Consider the following 21,844-nt stretch of genomic DNA (forward strand, 5'->3'; position numbering starts at 1 on the left):
GGGCCTTAGTGCCTTGTCAAGCTCGGGGGTTCGATCCCCCTATAAACCAATTACCCAGCAAAAAAAAAAAAAAAAAAGTTATCATCATCTTTTGCTAGTCACCATGAATTTACGCTTTGTCCTCATTTTTGAACACACGGGATGTGTATAGTAAGGTTGACTCATATAATGACTCTACCATTAACTTAAGGCTCGTTTGTTAATATTGTTCTAATAACGTTATTTAAGTGGTATGAAAATATGTGTAAGTGAAAAGTATTATAAAAATACGTATTGTGTTGTCTAAATAATAAAAACTGTTGTTTAGACAACATAACCAATTAAAACTCTCAAATGAAGTTTCTTTGGAAATTTCCAACATCGTTGCTTATACAGTATACACCGGTGAAAAAGCAATATGAAAAGAACTTCGTTATTTTTAAGAAGAAAATATAAAAAGCAGTTTATAGTAGCTAATAAAAATAAAATAATAAAAAAGAGAAATTTTGTACTACAACTTTCTGCACCACTTTTGACAAAGCGTCAAAAAAAGGAGCACAATGAAGCTTTGATAGAAACTACACAAATTCTCTCCCTATTCTCCTCTCTCTCTCTTTCCACTTTTGCTTTCTTCTTTTCTTTGTTGGGTTCGTGTGTGGAAAAAATGTGGGTATTGGGTAGCCGTTCTGACATAGTTCCCACTGTTTGAGTTTTATTTTGCTTTTTACAAACCAGAAACTGAGTTCAAGTCTGGGTTCCAAACAAGAATTTGCGTGAGAATAAAAAAGAAAGAAAGAAAGGGAATTATGAATTGATTTAAGAATTGTGAGTTGTGAGTTATGAGAATAAGAACTAAGTTATGAAAATTAAGACATGAATGTGTTGAGAACCAAACACCGTGTATAAACTTCCAAATCTTTGACCACACTAGGATATGCCCCATTTGAGCTCTAAATTAAAGTTTCTTTTATTGTAATGATCCTAGCCACATAATAATTAGATCTAACGGTGTAAAACCCATTCCTGGAATGTGACCAAAACATATCATCATTTATCTGATAACAAGTTAGGGAAACACATAAAATTGCCTCAACATTTCCACTATCAAAGTATAAAGACTAAAATAGACTTAAAAAAAAAAAAAAAAAAACTATGGCCCACAAGTGACATCCATCATACCAACCATGCGTGGTGGTAAAGATAAAGATTTTAAGACTGAAAGAGTTGTAATAGCTATCTTAATTTTATGTTTTTAGCAATACTTGCAAATTATGTCTTATTCACAATTAAAAATAGATTCTTATAAAATAAATTAAAAAACTGTTAATAATAAAGTGAGGCTGATAAAGTATATTCTCCATTAAATTTTAAAAAGATAGTTTAAACTTTAAAGTTTTAATAGTTTGCAATGCAAAGTGCAAAGAATTAATAATTTAGACTTTTAGAGTGAATTACTGAGTTTAAGTAATTTTTTTTGAGTGAATTTAAGTAATTAATACATAAAACTAACACTATTTATGTTTTTGTTTTTTTGAGCTGACATTATTTATTATATTAGTCACGCAGAGATGCTGTCGTATTACTAATACTAGGCATATGCACAATATATATGAGCACTTGGAACTATGCAAATGCACTTTCAATGTAAGACAAAGAAGTTAAAATGTTTAAAATTATTCATTTGTTCTAATGTTGAAATTAAAAATAATTTTTTTAATTTTAAATCTCAGTTCTTAGAAGACAATTGCATGATTTTTCTTACTTCACTTAAATAATTAATTTTTTTAATAAATATATAAACAAACTCTTAAACTTGGGTCAAAAAGCAAATGTAAAAAGAACTTTATAGTTGGCAAAAAATAGCAATATAGACAGGACTTCTCTAGTTAATGGGAAGTTATACAGCCTGTCTTCCTCGTTGTAGTGCTTGAATTTTTTTGTATTTTTACTATAAAGAAAAAGCTATACACCCAAGTGAAAAAGCAATATGAAAAGAACTTTTTTTAAGAAGAAAAATGTGAAAGGAAGTTATAGTAACCGTTAAAATTAAAATAATAAAAAGAGAACTTTTGCTGCTCCCGCACTACAACTTTCATTGCCACTTTTGAAAAAGCATAAAAAAGAAAAAGAAAAAAAGGAGCAACTTTTGCTTCTCCCTAGGAAGTGGAATTACTCAGAAATGAGAAAACATATATTAGTAATAAAAAAGAGCAGTTGAAGTTTCTTGTAATTTTCCCTAAAAGGAGCACTGAAACCTCAGTCTGTTTCATTACTTCCAAAATTCTAGCTCCCCTCAGTCTTTTCTCTCTCTTCGTTTGCAAATTTCAGATTGGATTTTTACTCACTCCGATTCGACGCATTTTCAACACAACGCAAGTGATCAGGTTGGGATCAAGTCATTTCTTCTTCCCTAATTTCAGATCCACCTGTTCTAGCCCCAATCTCAGGTGCGTCTCCTTGATTCTCTCAGTCTCATCTATTGTTAAAATTTTGTGGAGTTTGATGTGTTTTTACAGTCTTTTTTGGCTCTGATTTTCAGACTACATTATTTTAGTTTTTTGGGTTTATGATGTTTGTGCTATTTATTGGGTCTATGATATGAGATCAGAACTTCATATATCAACACTAAACCTTTAAAACTGAGATCTTTTGGCTTTATTTTCTGGGTTTATTTTATCAGATCAAAACTTTTAATATTTTTTCACCTTTGCATTCTTCTTTTATCTTCAGGTTGGGTTTGTGTGTAGAAGAAACGTGGGTAGCCGTTCTGAGATAGGCCCCACTTGCTTTTTACAAACCAAATACTGAGTTTAAGTTTGGGTTCCAAACAGGAATTTGAAAATTGAGAACTAAATTATGAAAATTGAGATATGGGTGTGTTGAGAATCAAACACTGTAAAAACTTTCAAATCTTTGAGACTTTGACCACAGCTGCTTATGCCCCATTTGAGCTCTATATTAAATTTTCTTTTATTACGATGATCTTAGCCACATAATAACTAGATTTTTTTTTTTTTTAGAGGATCACATAATAACTAGATTTGACTGTGTAGAACTCATTGTTGGAATGTGACCAAAACATAGCATCATTTGTCTAATAACAAGTTAGGGGAACACGTAGAAATAAAGGTAGTAAATCTCGTACTGTACCGGCCGGTATGACCGGTAATTTTCGTACCGACACCTACTCCGATACGGAAATGCCTGTGTTTTGTGTCGAATTAAATACCGGTCTTACCGGGTTGATCCGGTCATACCGGACCAAATACCGGATTCCGGCCGATAAATGCATACCGGACCGAAACAAAAAAAGTGAACTGTCAGATCTAAAAGTCACTCTCCCTCCTCAATAACTTACTGGATTAGCGTCGATCACGTCGCCTACGCAGTAAACATGCTTCTTTGTCACCCTTACCTTGTTGATCTATCTCCCTTCTTCGTCGTCGTCGTCTTTTTCTTATTCATTTGGTCTGCTCCTCTGGTTTTTAATCTTCTTTAGTTTTGTTTTATACGGGTCTTAATTTATGTGCTGCTTGCCATGTGAGTGTGTGACTGGCGTGAGTCTGATTCCACTGGCCCCTCACGTGATGGGTAGTTTTTTTTAAAATTGAAGTGAATGCTTAAAAAGCTTTCTTGGAATTATAAGAAATTGTACAAATAGTCAAATATTACTCCAATAGCTGTTTGCATCTCTTGTTTCATGGGAAATTGTTTATCATTCAATGTCAAAATATTACTCCAATAGCCGTCCGCCACTCTTGTTTCATGGGAAATTGTTTATCATTCAATATCAATATTGTAGGCTTGTGCTCTCAAAGTTGTATTGGACGGTCAAATAAAATATTGGGCTTGGATAGAGGTTTAAAATAGCTTGGATATGGGCTAGTAGCATAAACAAAATAAATAGGAATTTTAGTTCTAATTCAATATATTAAGTTATGTTTTAAGATTAATAAGCTCTAATTATTTATATAAATTCATATATATATATATATTGCGGTAAATTCGAAATGGTACACTAGTATTGACCGGTACTGAAATATATTGTTTCACTTATCAAATCAGTATAGCCTCCAGTACGAAATTGACTCTCTCACATAGAATTGCTTCAACATCCCCACTATCAAAGTTTTTAGACTTTAGACCTAACCATTGTAATAGCCATCTTAATTTTATGTTTTCAACAATGCTTGCAAATTGTGTCTTATTCACAATTAAAAATAGATTCTCATAAAATAAAATAAAAAATTGTTAAAAATAAAGTGAGGCTAGAAAGCACAGTCTCCATTAAATTTAAGAAGATAGTTTAAACTTTAAAGTTTTAATAGTTTGCAATGCAAAGTGCAAAGAATTTATAATTTATACTTTTAGAGTGGATTTAAGTAATTAATGCATAAACCACCAGCTCGTGTGCCAAAGTGGTAAGTGGCTGTTGTGTCCCCATCAGGTGCCCAGGTTCGACACCCCATGCTCGTGCTGTGTGGGTTACACAATTTCAATGTGTGGATTAAAACCAATGGGGCTTGTGTGGGGTCGGGGTCTCTGAGCTCCACTTTCAAGTTGGTGGTACTCTTGGGCTTACCCAATTGTATTTTGGAGCTTGGGATAATGACTGCACACGTGAGTTTTCTTTTTTATTTTATCAAAAAAAAAAGTAATTAATACATAAAACTAACAATATTTTTGTTTTTGTTTTTTTGAGCTGACATTATTTATTATTTTAGTCATGCAAAGACGCCGTCATATAACTAATAGTGGGCATTTGCACAATATATATGAGCACCTAAACTATGCAACTGCACTTTTTTAAATGTAAGAGAGAAAAGTTAGAGGATTAAAATTATTCATTTGTTCTAATGTTAAAATTGAAAATGATTTTTTTTTTTTTTTTAAGTTTAAAAATCTCCATTCTTAAAAGACAATTGCATGATTTTTTTTACTTTACTTTAATAATTAATTTTTTAATAAATATACAAACAAACTATTAACTTGGAAGCAGTAAAAAGCAATAAAAAACAAAGTTTTGAATTCTGTCTCTTGGATTTTTTTTTTTTTTTGGGATTGGCCATAGGAATAGAATATTTTGGTGTTAGAGCGTGTTGGTGTACCGTTCTGGAATTACACGCAGAATATGTATCCATAAATTATTTAAATTACTTTTTTTTGAGAAAGAATTATTTAAATTACTTAATTTAGGAGTATAAAAATAAATTTTTTATAAGGTGTTATAATTATGAGATTGGTTATTAAAAAAAATTCAGACTTGATATTACTTAGTAGTTTTTTTTTTTTTTTTTTTTTTGGTTAAAAGGGCTATATTATAATCAACCTAACTGTTTACAGACACAAAAGATGGGCTTGTCAGCCTACAACATGACACACCATACATATCTGCATACAAAATAGGAAGAAATTCTACAGTAGGATGCTGATCAAAAATGACAAAATCATCTTGCATACACCTGAGATGAGATTGTTTGTTTAAAAATAATCAAATAAAGAAGATTGTACTTGTCGTAGATGCTCTCTCAAAAAAAGAAAAAAAAAAAAAAACTTTTTCTTTATTGGGTAAAGTAAACTATGAACGTTCCTAGAAGGCTCCTTAGAGCATCTCCAACAGGGCTGGCCATCTCCAAATTTTGGAGAGAAAAGCCACTGTTCACACAAAATCAGCTCTCCAGCAGCCTTTCTATCTCCAAAAAAAATTTTAGATTTGCTACAGTAGCTCTCCAAGTCTGGAGAGCACTGTAGCAATCACTGTAGATTTTGCAAACGTTATTTCTCCTTAAATTAATCCCGGTTGAATTAAAAAAATATTTTTTTCTCTTTCCTTCCTTTCTCTTTCTTCTTCACTCTCTTTCTCTCTTCTTTATCTCAACGACTACAAAACGCAGAATACAATCCAAACACTAAAACAATTTTTCTCATAAACCAAATGAAAAAAAAAAAAAAAAAAAAAAAAAAAAAAAAGAAGAGAGACCTATTCATGAGCAAAAGAATTAATTCAATCTCAATAATCACAACTGATTAAAATTTTTAATTTTCACTCAATAATCACAACGGTAACAACAGAACTATTCTTGATCTTTTCTCTCAAACATCTCTAAACTCAGTCTCAATCAAAATACAAACTCAAATCACAATTTTAAAACTAATCAAATTAGAACAAAAAAAAAAAAAAAAGAAGCAAAGCTGACCCATCTGAGCCTTGGTGGGGAGGAGGATATGCGGTGGTGGGAGAAGGACAAGCGGACGATCTTCATGTGTGAGAGAGAGCTCCAGCCGAAGTGCTGCTAGAGAAGAAAAGAAAAAAAAAAAAGAATAGAGCTCCAGCCGAATGCTGCTAGAGAAGAAAAGAACAAAAAAAGAAAAGTGCTCCAGAGAAAGTGCTAGAGAAGATAGAGATAAGGGAAAGGTGTGGAGGAGAAAAAAAAGATGAAAAAAGAAAAGAAAAGAAACGTGTGGAGGAAAAAAAGAGATAAGGGAAAAATAAAAAATCCTAATTGAAAAATACTACCACAATATTTTTACAATATTTTCACAATAAATTTTAAGTAACAGATTATTATTAGTTAATATTGGCAAGTAAAAAAATAATTTCAGTGGTGGGTACAAATTAAAACTAGTAATAACTTTCCACATAAATTTTGTTGTGAAAGTATTGCGTAAAATGTTGTGAACATAGCACTTTTCATTGAAAAATATAGTTGTTAAAAAAAGAATAAATGATGATTAAAAAAGAATAAACAATGAATGAAGAAATAATATTTAAATGAGATAGAGAATGGGATAGAGAATCTGTTGGAAAGTGTATTTGAAAAAGTGGGTAGCTAAAAGCTAAATGTCATTGTTCATTCTCTAAACAAGCAAAAATTAGGCAAAAATTTGGAGAGGCTGCTGGAGATGCTCTTACTCCACTTCTTTAATTTATTTTTTGTACTTTTCAATTTTTCAGATATTACTTTTTCCCCTTCTCATCTCTTTACCCTCTTCACTGACCTGACCAGACCTTTTTCTGCCCTCTCTCACTTTCTTCCATTCTCACTGTACCCTCTCGGCCTCTCATGATCTACTCATCGTTTAGCTCTTCTAAAAAAAAAAAAAAAAAAAAAAAAAATCATTGTTTAGTTCTTTGTTTTCTCTCAGGAGCACTGAAATTTCTAGGAAGTGGAAGTACTCTGAAAAATATAATAAAACAGAGCAGTGGAAGTTTCTTGTAATATTTCCTAAAAGGAGCACTGAAATTTCATCACTTCCAAATTTCTAGGTCCTCTCCAAATTCTCTTCTCAGTCTTCTCTCTCTTCATTTTCAAATTTCAGATTGGATTCGACGCATTTTCAAAACTACGCAAGTCAGGTTGGGGATCAAGTAATTTCTTCTTCCCTAATTCATTTTCCTTTTAATCTTTCTTCGGTTCTAAATTTCTAATTGATTATTATTTGTTTTTTGGTTTTTATTTTTATTTTTTAATTTTGCAGGCAGATCTATTTTTCTAATGGCTTTAGTGGACATGGAAATGGACTCATCATCTTTCCCAAGTTCTTCCTCTTCTGCTGTTGCCCGATGGAATTATGACGTCTTTCTCAGTTTCAGAGGCGAGGACACCCGCTACAATTTTGTGGGTCATCTTTATGAAGCTTTGATACAAAAAGGCATTCACACTTTTAAAGACGATAAAAACCTTGACAGAGGAAAAACCATCTCACCAGAGCTGTTGAAAGCAATAGGGGAGTCGAGATTTGCTATCGTCATTATCTCAAAAGACTATGCATCTTCAGCTTGGTGCTTAGATGAACTTGCACACATCATTCACTGCAAGAAAAAGACGGGAATGACAATTCTACCTGTTTTTCACTATGTGGATCCATCCGATATACGGAAACAAATGGGAACTTTTGAGCAAACATTTATTGAACATGAAGAAAAGGAGAACAAAGAGAGGGTGGAGAAATGGAGAGAAGCTTTGCGAGAAGTGGGCAATCTCGCTGGATGTCATTTAAAGAATACTAGGTAATTAAACTTGACTAATTATTTATTTATTTTAAATATATTCAGATGACCCACTTCATATATATATATATATATATATAACTTTATTTGAAACCTTAAGCAGATCTACATTAATGTTTCATTCTACTTCTTTCAATTTTTTCCTGAGTGGATCACTTTACTTATTTTTGTTTCACTCAACCGAATTGAACATCATATATGTTATATATATTTTTTTGCGTGAACTCTTGGTGGTTCAAACTCAATGCGTACTGTACCTTTTTCATTGCAGGTATGAGACAGAAGACATCAAAGACATCATGGGATGGATATCACTTCACTTGAAATATGATGCATTCCCTTACATTACTAGGGATCTGGTAGGAATATACTCTCGAATGGTGGAATTGGAGTCGTTGTTAGCTATAGGGTCAAACGATGTTCGCTTTATAGGGGTTTGGGCAATGGGGGGAATGGGTAAGACAACTCTTGCTAGAGTTGTTTACCATATGGTTTCTAAAGAATTTGAAGCTTATAGTTTTATTGAGGATGTTAGGGAAAATTCTGAAAAACATGGTTTAGTTGGACTACAACAGAAACTTATTTCTAATATTTTGGAGGAAACAGATTTGAAAATCAGAGATAAGTATGATGGAATTCTCAAGATCAGGAATAGGTTATGTCGTAAAAGGATTCTTCTTGTTCTTGATGACGTAAATAAATTAGACCAGTTAGAAAATTTAGCTTGGGAGCATGATTGGTTTGGTCCGGGTAGTAGAATTATCATAACAACAAGAGATGTGCATATGTTGAAAACGCATAGAGTTGATAAAACATACGAAGTTAAAGGATTGTATCATAAAGATGCTTTACAACTTTTTTGCTCAAAAGCTTTTAGAGAAGAGCATGTCCCCCCAAATGATTATTTAGTGATGTCCGAAGAAGTTTTAAAACATGCTGCTGGTCTGCCTTTAGCTCTTAAGGTTTTGGGTTCCTTCTTGTTTGGGAAAAGTACCATTTTATGGAGAAGTGCATTGGAGAGGATCAAAGAAAATCCTAAGAAAGAAGTTTTCAATGTACTTCAAATAAGTTTTGATGGACTCGATGACTTAGATAAGGAAATATTCCTGCATATTGCATGCTTCTTTAATCACAAGGAGAAGGATCATATAGTAGAAGTACTAGATAGTCTTGGCCTTCACCCTGATATTGGATTGCAGGAACTCATTGATAAATCTCTCTTGAAAATTGATGATGAAGGTATATTGAGGATGCATGATTTACTTGAAGAAATGGGTAAGAACATAGTTTGTCAAGAGTGCCCTAATGATTGTGGGAAGCGTAGTAGATTGTGGCGTTATGAGGACATTGAAAACGTGTTGAAAAAAAATAAGGTAAGAGTTTATTTAGAGAATTTGAGCTCATTCCCTACCTTCTTGTTCAGCAATTTTGATATTTAAATATTTATGCTAATAAGTTCTTTCACTATTCACCAATTCCTTCTTGATTATTAGGGAATAGAAAGAGTTCAAGCCATGCATATTTTGCGTAATTATGATGATGAAGGAAAAGAGACATGTTGGAGCCCTGAGGCTATTTCGCAAATGTACAATCTTAAATTTCTTAGCATTGATGGTATTTTCCATGTTCCTCAACATCTTCCAAATTCTTTAAGAGTTCTTTGTTGGAGGTATTATCCTTCAAATTCTCTACCATCAACTTTTCAGCTAGATGAGCTTGTTATGCTTCATTTGCCAGAGAGCAGAATTGAACAACTTTGGATAGAACTAAAGGTAATTATGTGTTATTCAGTATCCTCACAACTTTGCATTTAAATTTCAATAAATCGGACACTAGGAAACTCATCGACTTGACTTCTTTTTTAACTTTTTTTTTTCCTTCTTGAAACAGAATTTTGACAAGTTGAAGTTCATCGACTTGTCAGAATCGTGCTTGATTATATCTCCAGATTTCACTGGAGTCCTAAATCTTGAGAAATTAACACTTTCATATTGTCAAAATTTACGTGAGCTTCACCCATCTGTTGGACTTCTTCAAAAGCTTGTTCTTCTTAATCTAAATTATTGCTCAAATCTTATGTGTCTTCCTAGCAGCATTTGTAGCTTGAATTCGCTTCAACATCTTAATCTTTGTGAGTGCTCAAATTTTGACAACTTGTCGGAGAACCTAGGGAATCTCAAAGGTCTCTATGATCTTGATTTGAGTGGAACAAAAATAAAAGAGTTGCCTTCATCAATTGAAGGCTTGACGACCCTTAATTCATTGACTCTCGTAGATTGTGAGGATCTTGTATGCCTTCCTAGCACCATTTGTAGCTTGAATTCGCTTCAACATCTTAATCTTTGTGGGTGCTCAAATTTTGACAACTTGCCGGAGAACCTAGGGAATCTCAAAGGTCTCTATGATCTTGATTTGAGTGGAACAAAAATAAAAGAGTTGCCTTCATCAATTGAAGGCTTGACGACCCTTAATTCATTGACTCTCGAAGATTGTAAGAATCTTGTGTGCCTTCCTAGCACCATTTGTAGCTTGAGTTCGCTTCAACGTCTTAATCTTTGTGGGTGCTCGAATTTTGACAACTTGCCGGAGAACCTAGGGAATCTCAACCGTCTCTGTGATCTTGATTTGAGTGGAACAGCTATAAAAGAGTTTCTTTCATCAATTGAAGGCTTGACGACCCTTAATTCATTGACTCTCAAAGATTGTAAGAATCTTGTGTGCCTTCCTAGCACCATTTGTAGCTTGAGTTCGCTTCAACGTCTTAATTTCAAAGGTTTCTATGATCTTGATTTGAGTGGAACAGGTATAAAAGAGTTGCCTTCATCAATTGAAGGCTTGACGACCCTTAATTCATTGACTCTCGAAGATTGTAAGAATCTTGTGTGCCTTCCTAGCACCATTTGTAGCTTGAGTTCGCTTCAATGTCTTAATCTTTGTGGGTGTTCGAATTTTGACAACTTGCCGGAAAACCTAGGGAATCTCAAACATCTCTGTGAGCTTGATTTGAGTGAAACAGCTATAAAAGAGTTTCCTTCATCAATTGAAGGCTTGACGACCCTTAATTCATTGACTCTCAAAGATTGTAAGAATCTTGTGTGCCTTCCTAGCACCATTTGTAGCTTGAGTTCGCTTCAACGTCTTAATCTTTGTGGGTGCTCGAATTTTGACAACTTGCCGGAGAACCTAGGGAATCTCAACCGTCTCTGTGATCTTGATTTGAGTGGAACAGCTATAAAAGAGTTTCCTTCATCAATTGAAGGCTTGACGACCCTTAATTCATTGACTCTCAAAGATTGTAAGAATCTTGTGTGCCTTCCTAACACCACTTGTGGTTTTAAGTTCCATGGTGCTCTTGATCTTTAAATGTGCTCAAGATTCAAAAACTTGCCAAAGAACTCATGGATAATCGAAGGTCTATGGATGCTTGATTTGAGTAAAACAGCTATAGAAGAGATGCCTTCATCAATTGGATGTTTGATTAACCTTGCTGCATTGACTCTAAGATATTGCATAAATTTTGTGCACCTTCCTAGCACCATTTGTAGTTTGAAGTTGCTTAAGTCTCTTGATCTTTTTGGATGCTTAAAATTTGACAACTTGCCTGAGAACATAGGAAATATGGAAGGTTTGGAGCTGCTTAATTTGTGTTGGACAGCCATAAAAGAGGTTCCTTCTTCCATTGTTCTCCTTAAAAAACTCAAGCAGCTTCATATCCATGGATGGAAGTTATCTGAATTTTATTCCCAGCCAGCAAGTCCTGAGTCGATGGAACCATTATGGATTTCATTATCTTACTTGCCAACAAATCCTACGATGGAAAAAATATTATTGCCTTCATTTATATATTCTTCCCTGCAAACAAGTCCAGTTCCGGTGGGCTTATCATTGCCTTCCTTATCAGGTCTGCAATCTTTAACCAATTTGAATCTTAGTCATTGTGATCTTTGGTCAATCCCCAATGACATTGGCTGCTTGTCCTCTTTAGAATACTTAGATCTAAGTGGAAATAATTTTTTTTCCCTTCCTGAAAGCATGTTTCAACTCTCTAATCTTCGAAAACTCTATTTGGAGGGTTGCACGAGTCTTCAATCATTGGAAAATGTTCCGTCAACTATTGATTCTGTAATTGCAGATGATTGTACCTCACTAGAGAGATTGCCAGAACTGCAATTTTATCTTTTTAGGTCAGATCGCACCTATTTGCAATTCCTGTTTTTCAACTGCTTCAAATTGGTTGACAATAACATGCTTCGGGGCGCTAATAACATGCTTCAGGTTGGTCTCTCTCTCTGTCTCTCTGTCTCTCTCTCCAAGTTCTAAACATTATGCTTTATATATTTCAGGGACAAAGTTACTTATCAAAAAAAAATATATATTTCAGGGACAAAGTGGTACACTACCAAAGAAGTTGAAAATTATTATTCCAGGAAGTGAAATTCCGAAATATTTTAACCATGAATGTATGGGTCATGAATTGAAAGTACAAGTACCTTCTAATTGGTCTAATGCGCCGATTGGAATTGCATTTTGTGTTGTCTTTGTACCCAACAAATGGCGTGAATGCCCTCGTGATTGGGAACTTTCATTTATAATCGATGGATTTCCAATGAATGAGGGAGAAATTTCTGGTTCTAGGAAAGAATATGGTACAATTGAATCACATCACCTTTGGCTGACCTATTCTTCTTATCGGAACGGATTTCATCCTCTTATGATTACAGCATCTTCCCGGAACTTGGAGGTGGAGAAAATTGGGGTCCGATTCATATACGGGCAAGACATCGAAAATCCCAGTAAAACTATGGCACAGTGCATCAACAACAGCAGCTTCGTAATCCATCATGATATTGATGATCCAATTGCAGAAGGTAGTGCAAATAAGCAAAGCCATGATGAGGATGATGATGGGGCAGGACCTAGTGGAGAATGCTGCTCTATTGTGGAACCACCGCCAAAGAGGATTCAAAGGCTTGGAGGATTTATGGCTGATTCTGAGGATTCTAGTCAAAGGGAATTTATTGACTACTTTGCTAGTAAGTCTCTTATCTTTCTTCTTACTTATATGTTTTAACATTTACAACTTATTATTATTTTTTTTTTTTTGGAGATATATATTTAGCATTCCCTGTTGGCACTCACATAAAAATCACCCCAAATTCAAAAATGAAAATCATACCATATCGGTGATATCACTATTCTATCTCTAGTGTTTACTTTTGTTTTTTTTTAATTTTTAATCAGGTTGAAATAATACAAAATTTTCTTGTTTGTGCACTTTTATTTAGTGGAAGGAGAGAATCAAACGTCCAAGAAGCTTGAATCCATTCACGAAGGTAGTAGTTACCAAGACATCGAAGATCTCAATCTAACTATGGCACAGAGCAGCAACAACAGCTGCACCCTCTGTGAGGGTCTGGTGAAATCTATCGTGATATTGAACAATTTAGCCGCAGAAGGTAGCAAAAATAAGCAAAACTGTCATGAGGATGATGGGGCTGGACCTAGTGGAGAAGGCCACTCTAATGAGGAACCACAACCAAATTGGATTTATGAAGTTGGAGAATTTATGGCTGATTCTGAGGAGTCTAGTCAAAGGGAAATTTTCGACTTCTTTTCCAGTAAGTGATGATCATTCTTCTTATGACTTCAAAAGTCATCATCATTTTTTTTGGGGGACATATACTATCTTTTTTTTTTTTTTTTTTTTAAATTGTTAACTTCAAAGTATTGTGCTAGTTGTACCTTAGCATTACCTGTTAGCACTCACAGCAAAATCAGCCAAACTCAAAAATTAAAATCGTATCATTTCAATTTTTTTATTTATTATTTTTTTAATCAGGTTGGAGTAATAGTAGAAAATTTTCTTGTTTGTCTTGTTGGTGAACTTTGTTTTAGTGGAAGGAGAGTATCAAATGTCAAAGACGCTTGAATCCATTCACGGAGGGAAGAGGGATAGTTACCAAGACATTGAAGATCCCAATCAAACTATGACTCAGTTAACCATCAACAGCAGGACACTCTGAGGATCTGGGTGATCTACGCCATGATCTTTAAGATTCAACCACAGAAGGTAGCAGAAATAAGCCAAGCTGTGATGAGGATGATGGGGTTGGACCAAGTGGAGAAGGCTATTCTATTGATGAACCCCATCCAAAGACTACCTGGATGCATGGCTGATTCTAAAGAATTTGGTATAAGGAATGTTTCAACTTCTTTGCCTGTAAGTCGTCTTCATTCTTCTTGCTATTACTGTTCACGAGTCTTGATTTCTCTTTTATTTTGGGGAGGGGAATCCAATGAAATGAAAGTGTGGGTTTTGTTTCTCAGGTTTAAATTGGCATGATAAAAAAATTTAATTTGTCACAGGTATAAATTGGAGTTTTTCTTTTCAATTTTTATACTAGCATTGCGAGAGGGAAAAAAGAAAGTTCAAAGTATTGTGCTTGTTAACATCACCTTTTGGCACTCACATCCCAATCACCACAAACTCAAAAATTAAAATTATTCCATATATCTATTTTTTAAAAGTTTTTTCATCAGGTTTGAATAATACAAATTTCTCTTCTTGGCTTGTTGGGGCACTTTTATATAATGGAAGGAGACCCAAGAAACTCGAAGCCTATCGCGGTGGTAAGAGGGATAGTTATGAGAGAGATGTTGAAGAATTAGCCAAGGAGGGTCATTCCTCTCACACCCACCTTGGCACCGTCTCAAGTGGGCAAGAATTAATCAAGGAGGGTTACTTTTTGCTGTATGTGTGTGTATATGTGTGTGGCTTTGTTTATTTGGTTTTATAGAGTTTAAGCCGTGGCATCAGTGTAGAGAAATTAAAGATGATCTTGTCCCATGCTTTTGTGCTATTTTGTAATCTCCCATTTTCTTAGTGAAATATTCTGTTAGACACTGTCCGTGGATGTAGGCTTAAAGCCGAACCACGTAAATCTTTGTGTTTCATGTGTGATTGTGTTTTCTATTTCTATTTTGCATAACATGCTATTATTTTATTACACACAACAAATAAGTGTAAAATAACCTACTATTAGGTTGTTACACACAACTAATAAGCATAAAGCTTCCACTAACTCAACAGATTGTGATTAGAGCAATGTATGCTTATGAAATGCAGTTGTATTGTTGTAACAATTGAGTGCCCTGCTGGGCTTGTAAATTGCGGTTGCAAATGTAGCTGTTTGCACTTTGGTAGCAGAGAGGGCTTGTTTGAGTGTTGTATTTGCTGGGCTGTTATTTGTATCCAGCTTTGTTTGAAGTTTTTTCTTCTAGTGTTTTGATAAATAAAAATGGCTGGGCTGTTATTTGTATCCAGCTATGTTTGAAGTTTTTTCTTCTAGTGTTTTGATAAATAAAAATGAATTATTCATTAAAAAAATGTTTTCCTTGAGGTTTTTTGTATTAATATAATTCTCTTGGGCTATTGGTCGATTCATGCTTCTCTGCTAGAGACAAACAAAATACCCAAGAACCTTTAGTTATATGTTACTAAATTTTTTATCATCTTGAAATTTTGACAGCAACAGAAGAAATCAAACCACTTTATAGTATCAGTATCTTCAAGAGCAATGAGTAACTTGATCATCCTAGGGCAATCCATGATATTTGTAAACGCAGCCAACCACCTTCCTAACAAGCTCTATTGCTGCATTTCACACAGCCTCATCAATTACTCGACTATGCTCTTAGCATATTCCTATTCCTCTTCCTCTTCTACTCTCCTTTCTTCTTTCTCTATTGTCTTTCTAGCCAAAAATGGACTCAAATTTTGTCATCATTTGCTTCGAACTTATTATAGGCATCAACCAGACCTTGGGGCAATTGATCTTTAATTCGCCTTAAATAGAGAAAATTGCCTGCTGTAAGAAGCTGTTGCCATTCCCAATAATTCATTTAAAAATTTGTAAGGACTTATTAGTTTTGAATTAGTTGGATTAGTCAAACTAGGTTGTATTTCCGATACTCCTAAACTATTTTCCTTTTTTTTTGTGTTTGAATAGAGCAAAAATTCCATGCAGAAGCAAAATTATCAGTTCCATTTTGTTCGAGTTATTTATCGGGATGAATCATCCCTCCATCCACCTCAACCTAAATTTTGGTATGTTTCACTGACTTCTGGTCTGGTTGATATTGAATTTTCGGCTAATATGTGAACAAAACATTAACTTCTTTGTTTGTAATTTTTTATTTAAAAAGTTTTAGTCAAAATATGAAATTAGTATTTGATTGTTTGATTTGATGTCATGAGAAATTTGAACCCAATGATTAGGAAGTGGTCAAAATCATGTCATACTAAGCTGGTTGAGCAATTTAAGTTATTGACTTGATTCATCATAAATTTTTTCTTGATTTGATAGTTAAAATTTGGTCCTTTTAGGCTAAACTCTTATTCATCCTAAATTTATTGGGCTTTTGTTATGTAATGAGATATTATAAACCTCTTTGTTGAGTAATAATTATGTTAAGAATGTGTACTATTTGATAATAAATAATGCTTGAATATTTGAATGAACATTATTTAGGACCTTGGTCAATGTATGAAGTTTTCACAAAATGACATGTTTTTTTTCAGCTACCCCATTTGTTAGGGTGTGTGTGGAAAAGAACAATAATGGATTATGCCTTGTGAAGTACAAAATTTATCAAATTTGGTTGACGAACATTCACCTAGAGGCCTAGCCACGGATTATTAGTCCACAATAAGCTACCATTAAAATGCCCTATGTTACCTAGTGTTGACGACTTCAAGAAGAATTTCAAGTGCCTATGCTCTTCCTGGTCCAAAATTATTAGCCTCCTTATTAGATTTAGCTGGACTAAAAGAAGCAAAAAAATTCATATCTAAAGCAAACTGAAAATTTTTGCCTCTAAAGCGCAAAAAAATTCAATCTCAACTGTTTGATTACTTGATAACCCAATTCACATCATCATGAAACATTCTTTTTTTAATTCAAACTAGGTGCCCACCTTGATAGTGTTTTGAACATGTTGGGCTAGGTTTGGCACATGACATAAAGCTGAAGGTCTAAGGTTCAATTCACCACATTATCAGTTCATGAGGTTTGGGGGTGTTTCCTAGACAAGAAGTAGAATAGTCTGGTCAAAGGTCGAGACACCACTTCTTTATATCGAGAGAGAGAGAGAGAGAGAGAGAGAGAGAGATTATATGTCTCAGTAAAACCCGCAAAATCCAAAATGAAAAATCTAATTTTAATTATCCATCTCATTTCTCAAAATCATTTTCTGTACACAATACAGTGTATCATCTATATCTTATGAAAACTACCTCCAGCTTCAAAAACCACATTTCTCCACACACATACACCCATTAAACTTGATATTGCAACCACCAAATAATGAAACAATGACATTCCTTCTGGCTTGCCAAAACTTAAACCTCAAAAGCCCACAAAACATTACACTTCATTAGCAACAAAACCTTCTACAGCCAGTATGGTCAGTCTGCCAAAAGCTCAGCCATCTTCATCAAAAAAATGATCAACACTTTCCCTTCTGAAGTATTCTATTTTACTTAAAGCCTTGAAATCTAGTACCTCTGATTCCAAGATAACTCACACAACCCCACAACAGCCATTCCTACAATGAACAACCAAAAAGACCAGTTAAATGGAAACAAAATGTTCAATACTAACAGTAAAAATTTTGCAAGCAATAGGGAAAAAAGGTATATTGCATTTTTCAAAAGTGCCAAACATTGACTAAACTCTGAAAGCAAAAAAGGGTAATTACAATACAAGTCAATCATCAAAGAAAAATGAAGATTAATTTTCAAGTCAATGCAAGCGTATACACATACATCACCCATTATAATTCTTTTTGCAAAAAATGGCTGTGCTTCAGATTTGATCTTGCACACTTTTGGTTAGCCAATCATACAATTAGGAGTTAAAAGAAACTGAGTTAAGCCCAACTTCCTACTACTCAGAATTGACTCTTGCAAAAGATTTATAGAACTCAATATTGGCTCAAGCTTCATTCCAGTTTCAATATTCTGGCTCTCAACTATCTTCCAAGCTAATTGCAAGCTCCAAAAAACTTCTAAATGCTAGTTGTTTTGAGTATTTAAACTTCAAAAGCTGATGAGCTATACATCAGGGGTAAGGTTATTGCACAACTTAGGAAGCAACACTTGTGATGGCTTTTTATTACAGGAATAGCTACTCTTTTCTTCTCTTGTTAGCAAATGGATATCCAGGGAGAGCAATATCCATTTTGAACATGAAAAGCTCATGTCATTTTCGATGCAGTGCACAATCCCACAGAGAGATAACAAAAAAAAAAAAAAAAAAAAAAAAAATGATTCTCAAAAAAAAAGATAACAAAAAATGAAAATAATAAAATAATAAATAAAAACAGATAAGTTGAGAAGAATGTGTTGTACTGCTGTCTATGCCTGATTTCTAAAATGAAAGCGTCAGATAGGTTTGAAAAGAAGAATATTCCCTCAAATCTATGATGGAGAACATCTATCAAGCCAGTGCACGAGAAGAGCATAATGATGCTTAAGCTCAAAAGTCAGAACATAGTTCAAGCACAGGTCATCTAGCTTAACAAACAAGCCAAGCAAACTTTGATCAAGTTGCTTGCAAGCAGCTTGGCTCTATTTTTAGCACTGCAATATCTTGAGAACAGCTCTTCACATGTACCTACCACAAGCAAGAAAAGAGTTGGACGAACAGGTTTTCTAACATTAGTAAAAATAAAATCAGAAAGATCAAAGGTAAGAGACACTAAACACTTCAGAAAACTGAACTCCAACCAATAACTAAAAAAAAATCCCTACATCAAATATGGGCAAAAAATCCTTAAAAGAGAAACAACTTAAAAGGAGCTAAAGATCGAAACTGCAAAGTTGTAACTTCACCGGCATTTAGTGAAGTTTCAATGAACAAGCAGAAAAACCAAATAAACATCAGCACTAAATTGCATGCATTTAGTTCTGTTTTCTCAAAATGTCACAAAATTTAATTATCAAAGATTTTTAAAAAATAACATGGACATAAATCTCCAGTAACACTTTCTGATTGGTCAACCAAAAATTGGAAACGCCTGGGAAAGAAGATTCAATGAGACAGGTTTTACCAGTCCCATTTCCCATTAAAACAAAAGAAGCTCAGGGAAAAAAACAAATGGTCCCCTTAGTTACAGTAGCCACTAACGTTTTCACCAGACACGCCAAAGGAAATGTTTAGTCCGTGTGTGACTTACAAATAAAAAATAAAAAGAGTGAAACGATTAATGTATTTTATCCATTGCAAAGACCTAAGGGTTTGCATGAAACAAACAACAAATTAAGTATCAAATAGCTGGTGTGGTGAGCATGACAGTTACAACACTGTAGAATAAATTGAGCATGTCAACATGAGATACTTACATAGAAGAAGGTAAGAAGGCACCACAAAAATAGTTTAAGGAAAGACATGATTATCAAATTGAAAGGATACTTAAGCAAGGCACAAGGACAAAATTTTCATGGACAAAATGGTTTTGTAATCCTATTCCGTCATAATATACCAAGCAATGAGATAAATCAAGTGCTTAGGGTTGGGAAAACAAAGGATGCCTTTCACAAAAACCTGGATAATTTACAAAATAACCATCCAAAATCCTGGAGAAGTATTGGATAATGACTACTTGGATATGTTTCTCTATAATGTTTTATAATGAACTTCACACAAGGATTCGTCACCACAAATGACAATGACATTAAATCAATAAAAACACAAACAACTTACACATCACCTGCCTGGCTTCATTTCAGAAAAGAAATACAGAACAATTTCTTGAACAAGGTTCAGATCATTAGCAGCCACCAGAACCAATGCCAATTACATAGAAAACTGCAGCAGAACAAGCAACATTCAGTCGACATCCACAAACGAATTGCAATCAATGTCTTGCAGGGTGATATTCCCCATATAAAAATCATTTATGTGATGAGAACAGAGAGGGAGGCATTTCCGATTGAGACTTTCATGAATTGCACCCATCCCTGGGACCCACTTGTCCTTAACAGATCGGTTCACATTCAAACGGTTCTAAAGAGAGAAAATCACCTGCTGTAATTATCTTATGCCATTCCCAACGCTCTTCCAAGGAACCCAAGAAATCATGGACCACTTCATCCGTCCAAGTTCTGAAGATTTCTCGAACCTCATTTTCAATTTGAAAGTCAAATTTAAACCCATCGCTTTGCTTCAACTTCTTAAAAACATGCTGCAATATCTTCATCCCCAGTATCTTTCTATTCCTCTCTCTAGCATTTTTAAATTCTAAAGCTCTAACTTCCTTCTGCCTAAAGTACTTCTTACGTGCCCTAATTGCTTTCTCTGTCATGGGAGGATGCAAAACTGAAGGTGGAACTGCCTGTAGTTCCATACCTAGAAAACTAACATTCTCAGATACTGTACTATGAATTGCCGTCTTCATTTTATCCACCCTCAAATCCAACCTACCTTCTAAATATTTCAAAACCCAATTCTTAAAGTCCATGGTCAATATCTTTGACCCCGACGTTATCACTAATATTTCATCCAAATACCTGACCACATACATCTTCACTGGCTTATTAAACAGGCCAGACATCCAAATAAGCTGCTCCGATTTAAACTTTGGATTCTCCTGATTTTTCTGAAGACGCATATCTTGAATTTCTTTATCAAACCCATTAAAGTAAATATTAATCAAAATCGAACACAATCTGCTTTCTTGAGGAAACCCCCTTCCTAAGTAACAAACACCCAATTCAATTCCCACCACCTCACACTCAAACAACCTCTTTATTAAACCAATCAAAGAACCATCCTTTATTTTCTCTTCAATAAACAAACACAACTTATTCACATGCCTATCATTAAACCTTTCTCTATCAAATGTGACACTAAACCACCAACTAGGATTCTCTATCGAGTTCTTAAGGTACCTAATGGCAGTGTGGCGTCCCAGACCGACACGCCTACCATAAGAAAAAGTTACAAACCGTTCATCATACACAATTTCCAACACCATCCTAATAGCTTCAATCAAAACCTTTAATTTCAAGTTGGGCAAGACCAAGGACTCACCTTTCATTCTTGAGGGCATCATTGTGACACAACAAGCTTCAATATCAAACCGAGTCTCACAAAGCTGGCGGCCCATTTCTTCGATATCAAACCGCCTCAAGACCGAGTTGAGAAGAGACTGTGAGTCAAGGGAGTTGAGGGCATTGTTGGGTTGTGAGGTGGTAAGGTTTTGGCAGGCAGTGAGGAGGACATTGGGCAAAGCAAGGACATTTAAGACAAGATTGGAGAATTTGCCATGTGAGTATTGAGTGAGAACTAAGGCTTTGACTTGGGGTTTTGTGAGTGTTTCTGTGGGGTTTTGGGTTTGGGTTTTGGGGGGTGGAGATGGGTTTTGTAAGAGATTTGAGAATAGTCTAAGAGGGGAGCAATCTAGAAAGCACGGACGCGGCTGGGAGGGTGCCGCACCGGAGTCTGACGCAGCGCGATGTGGGACACAGCGTCCGACGCGGTTGACTGCGCGTCAGTGCCATGTCTGAGGTTTTTTTTTTTTTCTCGGATTCGGGCCGAATAGGCTTGATTCGCACTGAATCAGCTTCGATTCACGCCAAACCAGGCTGATTCGGCCAAAATCGTGCTGTATCGGCCATATCGGGTCGTATCGGCCGGCGACCGATACGGCCGAAATAGGCCAGAAATGGCCTTGAAACTCGCTGGAGCAGCCGAAATTCTAACCTCAGATGTGTTTTTTGCCTTCTTTCTTTGTTTTGTGAATCAAGTATATTAATGTGTTTTTTAAGAATATTTTAATAGTAAAAATATA

At 34.7% G+C, this 21,844-nt stretch overlaps 3 protein-coding genes across 12 annotated transcripts; all 3 read left to right on the forward strand.

Moving 5' to 3' along the window:
* Positions 1 to 2,131: 2,131 nt before the first annotated feature.
* On the forward strand, positions 2,132 to 10,094 carry LOC126693549 (disease resistance protein Roq1-like). Of its 8 annotated transcripts, none has more exons than XM_050389532.1 (6): positions 2,132 to 2,426; positions 7,126 to 7,195; positions 7,300 to 7,348; positions 7,463 to 7,990; positions 8,262 to 9,363; positions 9,484 to 10,094. In XM_050389532.1, the coding sequence occupies exons 4-6, from the start codon at positions 7,476 to 7,478 to the stop codon at positions 9,802 to 9,804; spliced, it is 1,938 nt and encodes a 645-aa protein (XP_050245489.1). In that variant the 5' UTR covers positions 2,132 to 2,426; positions 7,126 to 7,195; positions 7,300 to 7,348; positions 7,463 to 7,475; the 3' UTR covers positions 9,805 to 10,094. The 8 variants fall into 8 exon arrangements, with proteins under 8 accessions (XP_050245489.1, XP_050245490.1, XP_050245491.1 ...); XM_050389533.1 differs by having other exon boundaries at positions 7,300 to 7,336; XM_050389538.1 differs by lacking the exon at positions 7,126 to 7,195 and having other exon boundaries at positions 2,134 to 2,426; positions 9,484 to 9,604; positions 9,697 to 10,094.
* LOC126691452 (disease resistance protein RPV1-like) lies at positions 10,067 to 11,353 on the forward strand. Its single transcript, XM_050386499.1, has one exon. It carries the CDS (start codon positions 10,067 to 10,069, stop codon positions 11,351 to 11,353), a length of 1,287 nt encoding a protein of 428 aa, XP_050242456.1.
* Positions 10,994 to 14,963, forward strand: LOC126693548 (disease resistance-like protein CSA1). Of its 3 annotated transcripts, none has more exons than XR_007645415.1 (5): positions 10,994 to 12,265; positions 12,372 to 13,023; positions 13,276 to 13,608; positions 13,886 to 14,210; positions 14,531 to 14,963. XR_007645415.1 is itself a non-coding variant. In XM_050389530.1 (4 exons), exons 1-4 carry the CDS (start codon positions 11,354 to 11,356, stop codon positions 14,011 to 14,013), a joined length of 2,025 nt encoding a protein of 674 aa, XP_050245487.1. In that variant the 5' UTR covers positions 10,994 to 11,353; the 3' UTR covers positions 14,014 to 14,316. The 3 variants fall into 3 exon arrangements, 1 of the variants encoding a protein (XP_050245487.1); XR_007645416.1 differs by having other exon boundaries at positions 14,589 to 14,963; XM_050389530.1 differs by lacking the exon at positions 14,531 to 14,963 and having other exon boundaries at positions 13,886 to 14,316.
* Positions 14,964 to 21,844: the final 6,881 nt, after the last annotated feature.

Source organism: Quercus robur, chromosome 7 (assembly GCF_932294415.1).
Source record: "Quercus robur chromosome 7, dhQueRobu3.1, whole genome shotgun sequence".
NCBI lineage: Eukaryota > Viridiplantae > Streptophyta > Magnoliopsida > Fagales > Fagaceae > Quercus > Quercus robur.

Coding starts and splice junctions, on each gene's coding strand:
- LOC126693549 (XM_050389532.1), top strand. CDS start 7,476: ATGGCTTTAGTGGACATGGAAATGGACTCATCATCTTTCCCAAGTTCT. Junction 7,991..8,261: donor TGTCATTTAAAGAATACTAG/GTAATTAAACTT, acceptor TTTTCATTGCAG/GTATGAGACAGAAGACATCA. Junction 9,364..9,483: donor ACGTGTTGAAAAAAAATAAG/GTAAGAGTTTAT, acceptor CTTGATTATTAG/GGAATAGAAAGAGTTCAAGC.
- LOC126693548 (XM_050389530.1), top strand. CDS start 11,354: ATGTGCTCAAGATTCAAAAACTTGCCAAAGAACTCATGGATAATCGAA. Junction 12,266..12,371: donor GCGCTAATAACATGCTTCAG/GTTGGTCTCTCT, acceptor TATATATTTCAG/GGACAAAGTGGTACACTACC. Junction 13,609..13,885: donor AATTTTCGACTTCTTTTCCA/GTAAGTGATGAT, acceptor ACTTTGTTTTAG/TGGAAGGAGAGTATCAAATG.
- LOC126691452 (XM_050386499.1), top strand. CDS start 10,067: ATGTGTCTTCCTAGCAGCATTTGTAGCTTGAATTCGCTTCAACATCTT.